Source organism: Vulpes lagopus, chromosome 1, assembly GCF_018345385.1.
Source record: "Vulpes lagopus strain Blue_001 chromosome 1, ASM1834538v1, whole genome shotgun sequence".
NCBI lineage: Eukaryota > Metazoa > Chordata > Mammalia > Carnivora > Canidae > Vulpes > Vulpes lagopus.
The window spans coordinates 177,182,941-177,197,456 of record NC_054824.1 but is presented as its reverse complement, the minus strand read 5'-3'; the positions used below and the strand labels follow the sequence as shown (position 1 = coordinate 177,197,456).

General features: G+C 41.9%; 1 protein-coding gene across 1 annotated transcript in view; it reads left to right on the top strand.

The window, feature by feature from the left end:
- Nucleotides 1-14,516, top strand: part of HHAT (hedgehog acyltransferase) — a 308,816-nt gene that overhangs the window by 47,739 nt on the left and 246,561 nt on the right. The window contains exon 4 of the mRNA XM_041771025.1: nt 2,810-2,923. Coding sequence (XP_041626959.1) covers nt 2,810-2,923 — 114 coding nt within the window. The remainder of the gene's footprint in view (nt 1-2,809; nt 2,924-14,516) is intronic.

Sequence of the window (14,516 nt, the reverse complement as noted above, 5' to 3'; positions counted from 1 at the left end):
AGGCAGAGACACAGGCAGAGAGAGAAGCAGGCTCCCGGCAGGGAGCACGATGTGGGACTCGATCCTAGATCCCCGGATCATGCCCTGAGCCAAAGGCAGATGCTCAACCACTGAGCCACCCAGGTATCCCTGGGATTGTGAATTTTAAGTGTAATTCTTAGTGTTTAAGAACATTTTTTATATTTAAAAAGGTAAAATGGGGGATCCCTGGGTGGCTCTGGGGATCCCTGGGTGGCTCAGCGGTTTAGCGCCTGCCTTTGGCCCAAGGCATGATCCTGGAGTCCCAGGATCGAGTCTCACATTGGGCTCCCTGCATGGAGCCTGCTTCTCCCTCTGCCTGTGTCTCTGCCTCTCTCTCTCTGTGTCTCTCATGAATAAATAAATAAAATCTTAAAAAAAAATAAAAAGGTAAAATGTTGAGATATTTTTGAGGGGGAATTAAAAAAATTCAGGTTTGGCTTTTAGTGTCTTTTTACCTTTATCTTTGTTACAAAAATGGCATTTTCTTAGCATTGACATCTCTGAGCATGTTTGCCCCCCCCGCCTTTTTACGGTTTTATTTGTTATTTACTTATTAGAGAGATAGCAAGAGAGACCATGAGTGGGGAGAGGGAGAAGCAGGCTCTCCGCTGAGCAGGGAGCCTGATGTAGAGTTCAATCCCAGGACCTTGGGATCATGACCTGAGCCGAAGTCAGATGCTTAACTGACTGAGCCACCTGGGTGCCCCCTTGTTTGCCTTTATTCAGTTAATTTATTCTCCACTAGTTTGAAATTTTTGAGATGGAGAAACGAGCTTTGGACCAGGGTCAAGAGCCAGGTTAAAGGTTTGAGTTCTCCACTCTGCTGCTGCCTGGCTATGTGGTGTGGGCATGTCCTGGGCTCTGATGTCATCATTTTTGAATAGAAGGAACTGGATCAGATCCATGATTTTTATGGGGATGAGGGCTCTATGAGCAGATTGTGTGTGTATTGGAATCTTGAATGTGGAGAACATGTGTTATTTGATAATGTACAATACCATATTTATTTGGAAAATGGAACCAAAGTTTTAACAAGTACTACAATGTAAAGTATGACACAATCTGGCTGGTTAACAAAGGATAGGAAGTACTGAGACTAGCAGTTAGCGGCGAGTGATAATTTGTAGTGAGTGCAGCATGCCAGGTGCTTTTTTAAACTTTTGGTATAAATGTGGGATGCCTGGGTGGCTCAGCGGTTGAGCATCTGCCTTCAGCTCAGGGCGTGATCCCACGGTCCCGGGATCGAGTCCCACATCAGGCTTCCGGCGTGGAGCCTGCTTCTCCTCTGCCTGTGTCTCTGCCTGCCTCTCTCTGTGTCTCTCATGAATAAATAAATAAAATATTAAAAAAAATAAGCTTTTGGTATAAATGTTTTCATTTAAACTTTACAAACCCTGGAGTGCCTGGGTGACTCAGTCAATTAAGCAGTTAAGCATTCAACTCTCAACTTTGGCTCAGGTTATGATCTCATGGAGCAAGCTTGAGATTCTCTCTCCTGCTCCCTCACCCCCACGCACTGTCTCTTTCTCTGTGTCCAATAAATCAATTTTTAAAAAACAACCAACTAAAAGCCCTCACAAACCCCTAGATGCTCAGTAATGTTATCATATGAGCAGATAGAATGGAAAGGTAAAGCATCTCGCTCAAGATCATAACCAGTACATGGGTAGATCTGGGATCTAAACCAAAACCAGTTTGCAACCTTGGCTGCTAGGTTTCCTACCTCTGTATTATAGTCTGATATGAATCAAGATAAATTCTATCTATATTTTACTTTATGGAAAAAGTTTTATAATATGAGTAATGGTATGAAATTGCCCCTCAATCCTCAGATATTAAAAAAAATCATATTTCCCTCTAGATCCCATTAAAGTTCTGTTGGCAGAGACTGGTGATTTGTTTAGTATCAGTAGTCACTAGAGGATTCCTTCCCCACCCATGCAATGTGGCTAGGAAATCCTGAGGATCTCACATCCCCACTTTATCATGGTGGTGCTGAGATGCTCATTGGCCAACCCTGCATTGCCCATTTTAGAGTAGCCAATCACTGTTTGTTCCCTCCATACTCAACTTGGCCACCACGATCTCTCTGGGGCTCCTGAGGCCAAACCAAGGCTTTTGGGTGTTAGTTCCCAGCTGTTCATCCAGTCTTTCCAGGAGTTTTCACCTGCCCCTGCCAAGGAGCTACAGAGACACTGTGCCTGGTATAGGTCCAGACATGGGGTGCTAATGGACACAGGGCTTCCTGAAGGGAAGGGGGAAGTATATCTTTCATTCTTTCATCATAATCCTATGGGGAATTGGTTAATTTCTCTATCAAATTATCCTCCTTCTTGAAATGGCAGCAAGAATTAACACGATTGACCTTAAGCAATTTTATTAGCGTCCAATTTGCATTTCTCTCGTTCGAGTGGCTAACCTGAGACAACCTCAATTCATTGCTTGTGCTATCTGTGTGACACTGGGTACAAGAATTGAATTCTTTAAGCCTCTATTTCATCTTTTATAGAATGGGGGATAATAATGGGTTCTGTTCCATGGAGGGTCCTGGGGGATCAGCTTTGACAAGACACTTATTTGGAGAACAGCAGTGAGACCAGACAAGCTGGAGGGAAGAACATAGATGGGTGGGACCGTGGTGGCATTTGGGCTGAAAGTGTATAAATGCCATTTTATGGAGTCTGGACTCACATTGGCCTTCTTTCTAGTTGTTTTATTGACTGGAGTGTTTGTTCTGCCTAAGATGTATAAAAATCCCCCTGATTAACTCCTCTTTTGGGCTCTTTAGGACCCAAATGACTTCGAATGGAGCTTCTGGATGGAATGGGGAAAACAGCGGCTGGTGCGGTTTCTGTTTGGCCACGTGGTTGTGTCTCAGATGGCCAATGTGCTTGCAAGAAAGGTATGATTATGTGCCTTCTTTCCTTTTAAGTCTCTTTTGAGAGGAAAGAATCCTGAACTGGGAATCAGAAGATGTGGATATTAGCCACAGAAGCCTGGAAAAGATGAGAAAGACTTGCTGATGATCAATAAGACATTTATGATAAAGGTTTCATGCATTCTTATCCTGCACTTGCTTCCTCCAAGTTATTTTTAAAATCATTGAATATGGGGTGCCTGGGTGGCTCAGCGGTTGAGCATCTGCCTTTGGCTTAGGTTGTGATCCTGAGGTCTTGGGATTGGGTTCCATATCGGGCTCCTGGTGGGGATCCTGCTTCTCTCTCTCCCTGTGTCTCTGCCTCTCTCTCTGTGTCTCTCATGAATAAATAAATAAAATCTTAAAGTCATTGAATATGAAAGTTTTAGAATAAAACTAACTTCAAATGGTGTTAAGATTATACATAAGCAAATGGATCTTACTTAAAAAAAGTGCTTGTCGAGGACCTGTGATTTCTCATAGGAGTTGAAGAAAGTAGAGTGAATGGTATCATTAAATGGTAATAATATTAATGTCAAGTAATTTATGCCATGGTAGCTGTTATGGATCAGAATTCCAGTAGTATTTTTTATTCTTGCCCTGGCCAGGAGTGGAGAACGAGGGCTACTTCAAAGGGGATATATGAGAAGTGCTTTTGCATGCAGGAGGATTGAGAGCCTCTGGACTTGGTCGATTACCTACCAAGGGATCTGAGATACTACCAAGAGGATCTTTCTGTAGCAGAGGGGCCAACCTTTATCCAGTGTCCTCTGATATATGCTTCTTGACTCCATAGATTCCTAATGTGAAAAAAAAGAAAATGAGTCCGTGCTTGCAAATCTATGTAGTAAAGATGATATAACCCAAAACTGACTTTGAAGTCAGTCTACAAAAGATGTTTGATTCTTAGAGGCTCCTGGATGTGAAGAAGCAGAAGCAGCAGGAGCCTCTGAGTGAGAGAGACCGGAATGTGAGACTGAGAAAAGAGGGTACCAGGTGGTTAGAGATGTGCACCGGACTTGGGCTATTTTTTAGCTGTTTTTTTGAAAATTGGTACTTTTTAAGCTCACTTTTCTCATTCTGGAAGATAGGATATCCCAATGGCACAGTAACTTTCTTTGTTTTAAATACGGTATTGATTACTTTTTGTGCTAAAGTTGTCTCTATCTTCCAAAATGGCAAAAACTAAAATCATTACAGGCTGTCAGATCTTTTGTATATTAAAACATTTTGTAGGACTTTCTGAGTAGACCCAATAATAATACATGTTTGGGGTATCCCAATGCTAGTAGGGATTTTGTAGGTACCCAAACCCTCATTAATGGGTTTCTTCTGCAAATTTCTGTTTGATATATTTTTTAAGAGTTCAAGTTTTCTAGAAATTTAACATTTTTGTGTTTAACCAAAGTTTCTCTGCCCTTATGTAAATGACTCACTCTGCCCCTAGGTCTCAGTTTTCCCATCTGTAAAGTGAATGGCTTAATACCTGTCACTTTTACTTCTGTGACTGGAAAGTGAAATATGTTGAGGATCTGTGAAATGTGTCCGATCTTAATACTACTGCCATAGGTAAAGGTCAACTGCAGTGTAGCAGAAGAGTACTAGATAGTGTATTAGGTCCTAGGCTTTCTCACTGATTAGCTTTATAACTTTAGGAAAGCTTTTCATCACTGAATTTTATTTATATAGGAGTATAAAGATTTTATTAAAGATTTTATTTATTTGAGAGAGAGACACCAGGGAGGAGCAGCAGAGGGAGAGGGAGAAGCAGACTCCGTGCTGAGCAGGGAAGCCTGATGTGGGGCTTCAGGACCCTAAGATCATGACTTGAGCAGAAGGCAGTCGCTTAACCGACTGAACCACCCAGGTGCTCCTCACCACTGAATTTTAATTCATCATTGTCTGTGAAGTAGGAGGTGGTAAGACAATACTATTCTTTTTTTTTTTTTACCCCCTTAAAAAATGGTGAGGTTCATCTGTTAGAAATGTCATTAAAGGGGCAGCCGGGGTGGCTCAGCGGTTTAGTGCCGCCTTCAGCCCAGGGCCTGATCCTGGGGTCCCAGGATCGAGTCCCATGTCAGGCTCCCTTCATGGAGTCTGCTTCTCTCTCTGCCTGTGTCTCTGCCTCTCAATCTCTGTCTCTCATGAATAAAAAATAAATTTAAGAAACCTGAAATGTCATTAAAAAGGAAGGGTGAAACATGGAAAAAATAGGACAAAGAGAAAGCACAAAAGAAATGGCAGGTAAACGCAAATATATCTATCACAATCACTATAAATGGGCCTAATCCCTAGTCATACCCCCCAGAAGAACATTGTTAGACTAGATAAAAGGAAAAAACAGAAATAAAGGAAAATAAACAAAAACAGAGTTGTGAGATGTGTTTCTTAACAAGAACTACTTAAAATGAAGAGACATGGAAAGAGTGACAGTAAAAGGATGGGAAAAGATGTTTCAAGCAAATTTAAGACTCTCTTCTCCCCTGTCCACCCAAGTATGGGTGCAATTTTATCAGTAGCTGGCAAAGAGCATTAATGATGAAGAGGATTATTGTTTAATGATAGTTAATTTCATTAGGAGGGTGTTAGAATTCTAAGTTTGTTTGCTATAAGATCTATAAGGCAAAAGTTGATCAGTACCACAAATATGGATAAATTTATGATTATGGGGAGAGATTTTAACATAATTTCATGACTAATTGATATGTAGAAAAAAACAATATAATTAATAAGCTTGATATAAGAAATACATGTCAACTGTTGCATAACAATTAGAGAATTCATATTCTTTTAAAGAACACAGAATATTTCTAAAAATTAACCACATATAGGGGCACCTGGGTGGCTCAGTTGGTTAAGCATCTGCCTTTGGCTCAGGTCATGACCCTTCGGGTTCTGGGATCGTGTCCTGCATCAAGGCTCTCTGCTTAGTGGGAAGTCTGCTCCTTGCTCTTCCCCTCCATCTGCCCCTCTCCCCCTGCTTATGTTCTTTCTTTCTTTCTCCCTCTCTCTCTGTCTCAAATAGATAAAATCTTAAATTAACCACATATGGACCATAAATTTCAAAGTATTTTTAAAGTGTTTTTAATCCCAGTGCAATTAAGTTTGGAAACCAATAACACAAGATGACCTGAAAACTCTAATTCACTTAGACATTAAAGAGAACATACTTTTAAATAATTTGTAGATCTAAAAAGAGATCGTACTAGAAATTAGACAATAGAAATAAATGAAAAAGCTCTTACGTATCAAATCTTGTATGGTGTGGCTAGACTGATACTTGATTGGAAGCTATAATCTTACTCATATTAAAAAAGAAGAAAGGCTAAAAAGCATATGGTGTGGCTAGACTGATACTTGATTGGAAGCTATAATCTTACTCATATTAAAAAAGAAGAAAGGCTAAAAAGCATAATGGCTAAGCATACAATTTAAGAAGTTGGGAGAGAATAGAAGAAAGGATGGAAGAAAATAATAAAAATAAGAGCAGAAATTAATAATCAATGGCAAGATTGGTCAAGGAAAAGAAAGTGCACAAATAACCAATATTAGGTATGGAAAAGCTGATGAAAAAATATAGTAAGAGGAAATTTTGCACTACTTTACACAAAAACCTTGAAAACTTTGGCAAAGCAAGCACATTTCTAGAAAATACTACTTACCAAAACTGACTCATGAAGAAATAGAAAGACCAAGTTGTACTATGACTGTGAAATGAAATGGAATCACTAGTCAAAAATCTATTTGTAAAGAAAACACTAGTAATTTATCAATTCTGCTAAACATCTAAGACACAAATGACTTAAATCTTTCCCAGGATTTTTCAGAAAAGATAAAAAGAAGGAACACACATTTTATGAAGCTAGTATAAAATTGATGCCAAAATCAGAGGCTATGCCCACCAGATATAATGACTTAGAAAGATACGATAATTAGGACATTGTTGTTTTGGCGCTGATATAGACAAATAGACCAATAAAAAAGAATAAAGTTTAGAGAACACCTGTCCATAGATGGGAACTTGTTTGCTGACAGAACTAGCATTTCAGATCTGTGTGAAAAGATGAACTAATTGTTCAGTAAACAGTGCTGACGCAATTGTTTAGCTGTGTTAAAAAGAAACAAACATTTATCCTTTTCAAAGTAGATTAAGAACTTACAGTATGAGAAAATTTATCATTTTTAGAAAGTGATGTAGGATGGGGGGATGGGGTGACTGGGTGATGGGCACTGAGGAAGGCACTTGACGGGACGAGTGCTGGGTGTTATACTGTATGTTGGCAAATCGAACTTAAATAAAAAATATGTTAAAAAGTGTGATGTAGAATATCTGCTAATGTTAGGATCGAGAAAGATTTCTTAAACAAGACACAAAAAGTACTAGTTGTACATGAAAAAAATGGATAAGTTCTTATTTTAATGTAGTTAAACTTACCAATGTATAATCATGTGTAATCATCAGTGTACATTAGTGTACATCTTTGAGTGTATCTAAAGACACAAGGAGAAAGTGAAGAAGCAAGTCACTAATAGGTTGTTTGCAAGCTGACAGAGAATTTGTATTTGGAATATGTAAAGAAATTTCCTAAGAAAAAGACAAATCATCCAAGCAGAAAAATGGTGCAAGATGTGGAAAGGAATTTGCAGAAGAGGAAAAGCAAATGACCAATAAACTTAGAACAGATTTTCAATTTTATTAGTAATCAAGCAAATGCATCTTAAAACTCTAAGATATCACTTCATACTTTCCAGTGTAGCAAAGTCAAAACAAAAATCCTGATTGTATCAAGTAACGTCTACCCGAACTCATACAGAGAGGTTGTGAATATGTATTGGTACAGCTTCTTTGTAATATATTACCTCAAAGAGGTGCATAGCCCACAGCTACCAGTACTAATACTGACATATTCCCTGGAGAAACTCTTTTTTTGCCAATCAGGGGACGAGTCAGGACACTCATTTCAGTGATACTTAAAATAATGAAGAACCAGAAGCAATCCAAGGGTCCATTGTAGGGAAATGGATGAATTATACTGAATCTATTCCATGGAAAGGAATGAATAATAGCTATAATTGTCAACTTGGATGATTTTTTGGATCATGACATTGAGCTAATAAGGCAAGTTGCAGAGGAATCCATCAGATATAGTCCTATATATAAATATATCTCAGAATTGTGCAAAACTAAATGATACATTCACATGCATGCTTACAAAGGTGAAATATTAAATATTAAAAATCTGGAGAGTAGTTATGTCTGGTTGGGATGGGCAGTGTATAGAATTGGGGAAGACGCAGGCCCCCTTTTTTTCCTTTGACAGTTTGTTTATTATTCATTTTAATTGAGGTCTAATTGACCTATGCCCAAGACCCTCTAAAGCCTTGATAGAGGCTTGTCTGTATTAACTGGTGGCAGGTATATGGGGTGTTATTTTGCTGTTCTCTGTACTTTACAAACTTTCTAAATGTTCCTTTCTCTGTGTTTGATTTTTGATGTATTTGTAACTGAACATGTGGTAGAATGACATGGGGCAGAAGAAAAGCTGAAGGTGCCCCATACACACTGAGTTTTTCATTTTCTGTCCTTCCTGTGACTCTTTCACGTGCATTGGGACTGACATGGGCACGTCTGACTGGTCTCCTTTGCCTCTCCTGCTAGTTCTTATTTGCTTCCTACAGATCAGTATTTCTCTATCTTTTTCCCCTCCATTGTCACCCTACTTCCCTGAACCTTTTTAGATATGATTTTTCCTAGTTGTGACTTCCTTACCATGAAATTTGAATGCCACATGTATACTGTCTATATATATAAGCTTGCCTGTGTTTTGTGCATAAAGAGTGAGATTTTCCTGTCTCCAAGAACCAGCCTCCTGCCCCCCCAACCGCCTAAGAGATCTGGACCCTTGGATAATGCCAGATCTGGACCCTTGGATAATGCCAGATGTAGATTAACTTTCCGGATGCTCTGCTCTTGACTGGGATGCTCCTCCTCCTTTCCAAACTTCCTCTGTTTTCAGCTCCTATTTTGCATGTACCAGCATCATATATCTATTTAGTTTAGGATGTAGATGTTCCTCCATTTAATTTGCTTGGTACTTTGAGTTAATGCTCTTTTGATCTTCGGCAGTATTCAGAGTGCTTAAGAGCTATTGGGTGAATCCCAGCTTTGCCGCTTTCAAACTATGCAGTCTTAAGCAAGTTAGTTAATACCTCTGAGCCTGTTCGTGATTTGTGCAGTAGGGATGGTACTGCTTGCTTCTCGGGGTAGTAGTGAGGGTCTGATGTTTTTCAAGGTTATGTTTGTATAAGATGAAAGCCAAATGTGGTTGCTGCTGTGGTCTGCTGGCATTTGCAGTGTGCTGGGCTTGTGGTCTGTGTGTGTGCTTCTGGGAGCAGTTACCTCTACCGTGTTCAAGAAAGGAGGCAACTGTCTTGAGATTCTAAAAATCCCTGAAGGCAGAGGCTGTCTGTTCAACCACACCTACACTCCTCCCATGCATGTCTTTCTCTGACCCTCTTTCAAGCTTGTGTTGGATTGTAGGGGGGAGAAGGGGAAGGATTGAGAGACACATCCCTTCCCCTCAGGAAGTTGGGTGAGAATACAGAGGAAACCAAATACTGATCTTGATTCTGGACCTGACGCAGTGGTGGGTTGGATGCCTGGGAGGCAGAGTGGGCCGCATCTACCTTGGAGTGTCAGGGAAAGCTTCTGAGGAGGTGCTTTTGAGCTGTGGTTTGAAGGATGTAAAAGTATTTGCTGCTTGGACTTCCTGCATCTCATTACCAGGCATGGGTGGACAGGTGGACTTTATATCTGCAAAGCACATCTTCTGCAAAGTCAAGAGAGGGTGTTCTTTGCAGAGTTTGCACTGAGTCACCTCTGTGTGTGTGTCTTTCCCATCCCCTCATCCCAACCACAGGCCCGATTTGTGTGACAGCTGGTGGGCAGGGTTGTGCTTGTGGCCGGGGCATAGTGCTTTCTTTGTCTGAGTCTGTTTGGCCCTGATATGTAAGTATGAACCACAACTTTGGCCCCATTAGCTTCGTGCTTTCACCACCTGGACTAAGTGTTCCAGATGGTGGATGTTTTTGGGACTTACTGAAGGTGGACGATTTGGGCTGCAGTTGTCCATTTTCCCATTCTCAGAGATGTCAGGAGCTGTGGACAGATAGGGCCTGCAGGGATAGTGTGTTAGCACCTTAGCTATTCTTGCTGTTCCAACCCTTCAGTCCTGAAGGATCCTTCCCATCGCCATCTATTACCTAATCTCGTCTTTTCCTTTGCTGGTCCTACCTCCTCCCAGAGAGCGGCAGGTTATGTTCAGAAGTGTGATTGCTTTTCTTTTTCTTTTTCTATTCTTTTTTTCTCTTCCCTTCCCTTCTCCTCTCACCATGATAAATAATAAAATTTTCCATTGGGCTCCTTGGCCAAGGTTAAACGCCTTTTCTCTGGGTAGGGCTCTCTCTGGGTTCTGGCGAGACTGCATCAGAGGCCGGTGCCCTGGGAGGGGAGGCTGAGTAAGGGCTCTGAGCTTTGGCTGTGGGTTTGTTATGATTGGATTGTGTGTTGGGTGGGTCAGACAGTTGCCTCCTTTCTTGAACACCCCTGTGGCCTTGCCACCACCTGAGACATTGTGTTCTCTGCCCTTGGAACTAAAAATACTCCTGTGTGAACCTTTTGAGAAAGCTGGCCTGGTGTGGGGGCTGAGGGCGGTTGCTGTTGCTGACCACAGAGCAGTTTTGAGCCTACCTCCGACGAGCAGAGCCCACATCATTAGCATTGGGCCCTGAGCAGCTGAGCTCATCCGCCACAGGCCTGAGAAGTGTGGTCCCGTGGTGTTGGCTGAAGTGAGTAAACTAACCTCTGGAAGGCTGTGGTGAGCAGCGTTCCCTGCCAGCGTCTTATTGAAACCACACACCTAATAGGAATCTCATGTGCTAACCAGACTTCTCCACCTCCATCAATGCATATTTAAGGAGGGATGAAATTTGCTTTGTGTGGGCCTTGCTGGCCTTCGCTCCCAGGAGAAGCAGGCTAGAATGTGGTCGTTTGGATACTGGATGGTTTTGATTTTTCCCTCTTTGTTTGGGGAGATGTACGTAAATATATTTTTTTTCAGTAGCAGCTGCAATTGATTATATGGTACGTAATCAATTATGCCATGTCTAAGGATTATTGATTGGCTTTTTATTTATTTCTCAAACAATGCCCCCACTGAGTGGTTTCTGGGCAGACGTACAAAAAAATTCGTAGACAGCAAAGTCTGGTATCGTTGCCAACAGGAGTCCTCACCGAGGCTTTTACCCTCTCCCCTTTCCCCCCTCGGACATTAGCTCTGAGAGAGCCACGCAGGCACATCCTCTTATCGCGTGGAGCCCCCAGCACAGAGCAAGCTGAAGTGGGAGAGGAGGATGGAGTGAGAGGCGCATTGCCAGCCAGCTGTTCCTGTGGCTGGCTCCTGACTCCCAGTGAAGAGGTTGAGAAGGGAAGGAGGGCGAGTCCACAGTTCTTCCTCTGGGGTGCTGGTTTCAGCCTTGCAAACACACCAGTTCAATTGGTTAGTGTCCCCGAGCCCCTCCCTGGGGTGAGAGGCAGCAGGTTCTAATACAGATGTTCCGTCCCTGTCAGTGGTAAGAATGTTGAGATTTTCCCCAACACAATAGGGTTGTAAGAGACCCCTGTGAGTGGAAAGCAGGCAGTAGGCAGTGAGATGTAAAAGGACTTCGTTCCATCTGCATCAGCAAAGCAGCCTTCGTTTATAAGGAGGTGAGCGGGTCAAGTAGAGACCTTGGGAGACAGCAGGTTTTCACGTCAGTGGACTAAAAAGCCCTAAATTTTGGTGTAAACTTCTTGTAAAGTCCAGAGACTTGGGGAAGCATACCCATCACACATATCTACCCACTTCACTATTCTAACATTTGTTCGTTTATCCAGTGTCCACGGGACACTTGCTGTAAGCTGGGTACCATGATAGGTTCTGGGCTTACATTATAACTTGAGCAAGACAGGGTGGTAGCCTGTGGAGGGGGCCTATGGAGCAGAAGGTCAGTTCAGCATAAACACAGCAAGCAGGGGGCAGGTGGCCGTCCTTCTGCAGCCTGGGCGGGAAGCACTGTGTCACATTCAGAAGGCTGCTGCATCCCCACTTTGGCTTTATCTCAACCGCCACAAAATCTAGTTTCTTTCTTACTGTTTGTTAGATTTTAATTTATTTTTTAATTTTTAAAAAGATTTTACTTATTTATTCATGAGAGACATACACACACACACACACAGAGGCAGAGATTGTAGGCAGAGGGAGAAGCAGGCTCCATGCAGAGAGCCCGATGTGGCACTTGATCCCGGGACCACAGGATCATGCCCTGAGCCAAAGGCAGATGCCCAACTGCTGAGCCACCCAGGTGTCCTTGTTTGTTAGACTTCTAAAAATTTCTTCTCTTCCCTCATCTGCCTTTTCATCTTCTACTAGAAACTGAAGAGCCTGGAATAAGGCGAGTGAAGGGGGTCAGGACAGTCCTGTGCCTTAGCTAAGTTCATCTGGCCTGTCTTGTTCTCAAGCTTTGGGTAGCTCACACTTTGATATCCTTATTTTTATTATTCTTTAAAAGATTTATTTATCTTAGCACATAGGAGTGTGGGGAGGGGCAGAAGGAGGGAGAGAGTGAGAAGCAGACTGCACGACCTAGAGCCCACCACGGGGGCTTGATCTCACAACCCTGAGATCATGACCTGAGCCAAAACCAAGAGTCAGATGTTTAACAGACTGAACCACCAGGTCAGCCCTGACAATCTTACCGTTTAAAAGGCCTTTGTGAATGCAAATTAAAGCCACGGAGAGATATTACCCCACACTGACCAGGTTGCCTCAGATGAAACAGTGATAGCACCTAATGCTGTCAAGGATGGGGATAAACTGGATCACTCATACCTTGCTGGTGGGAATGCTATTTGGCAGATTCTTCGAGAATTAAATGTGCAACTCCCATGCTAATCCAGCAAATATACCCTTGCACATTTATCCTGGAGAAATGAAAACTTATTTTTTACACAAAAACCATACACATATGTTCCTATCAGTTTTGTTCATAATAACAAAAAACTGGAAACTCAGATGCCCTTCAACAGCTGAATGCTAAACATGGTACAGCCAGGTCATGGAATACTATGTAGCAGTGAAAAGGAACAACTTTCAATATCCTCAGCAAGTTGGATGAATCTCCAGGGAATTATGCTGAGTGAAAAGAGCCAATTCCAAAGCTTACATACAATTTTCAAAATAAAATTTTAGAAATGGGTAAAATATCAGTGGTTTCCAGGAGTTAAGGATGTGGGATAAAGGGGGTAGGAAGGAGGTAGTTAGAAAAGGCAAGATCCTTATGGTGATGGACCTGTTGGCTGTCTTTACTGTGGTGGATACTGAACCTCTACATGTGATAAAGTTGTAGAAAACCAAACACACACACAGAAATATAAGCAAAACTGAGGAAACCTGGATAAATTTGGTAGATTGTAGCAATGCCAGTATCCTGGTTGTGGTGTATTACAGTTTTGTGAACTGTTACCATTGGGAAAAAACTGGGTAAAGTGTGCATGGGATTGCTCTATATATTATTTATTATAATTGCCCTGAGTCTACAACTATCTCAAAAATCTCAAAAACATTTATAAAATTAGAATTCAAATTTTTAGATTAGAGGAAACATCACAGCCCATCACTAAATTAAGCTCATGTTTTATTTGTACACTTGATCAACAGAATTCTCTATGCCTTCTTTTCAAGGGACTAATAGTTCCCAGTCAGGAACATCACTTCATTTAAATGAATCTTTAAAACTGGAGCTTGAGGGATCCTTGGGTGGCGCAGCGGTTTGGCGCCTGCCTTTGGCCCAGGGCGCGATCCTGGAGACCCGGGATCGAATCCCACGTCAGGCTCCCGGTGCATGGAGCCTGCTTCTCCCTCTGCCTGTGTCTCTGCCTCTCTCTCTCTCTCTCTCTCTCTCTCTCTCTCTCTCTCTCTGTGTGACTATCATAAATAAATAAAAATTTAAAAAAAAAAAAAAAAAAAACTGGAGCTTGACCTGGATCATGTGTGTGATCAAAACTGTATATCTGGGGATCCCCGGGTGGCTCAGCGGTTTGGCGCCTGCCTTTGGCCCAGGGCGCGATCCTGGAGTCCCGGGATTGAGTCCCACGTCGGGCTCCCAGCATGGAGCCTGCTTCTCCCTCTGCCTGTGTCTCTGCCTGTCTCTCTCTCTCTCTCTGTCTATCATAAATAAACAGTTTAAATAAATCTTTTTTTTTTTTTTTAAAACCTGTGTATCTGTCCAGATTGCCCTGAGAACTTGGAGATAAAGTCTTAGTCCTTTTAGCGAGCAATCAGAAGTATTGTTTTAGAATAAGATCTAACACATTTTACTTTTAAAAAGATTTTACTGATTGAGAGGGAGAGTGTGTGTGGGAGTAGAAGGAGAGGGAGAGAGAATCTGAAGCAGATTTCATGGCAAGCACAGAGCCTGACCCGGGGCCTGATCATACAACTGTGAGATCACGACCCGAGCTGAAACCAAGAGTCAGATG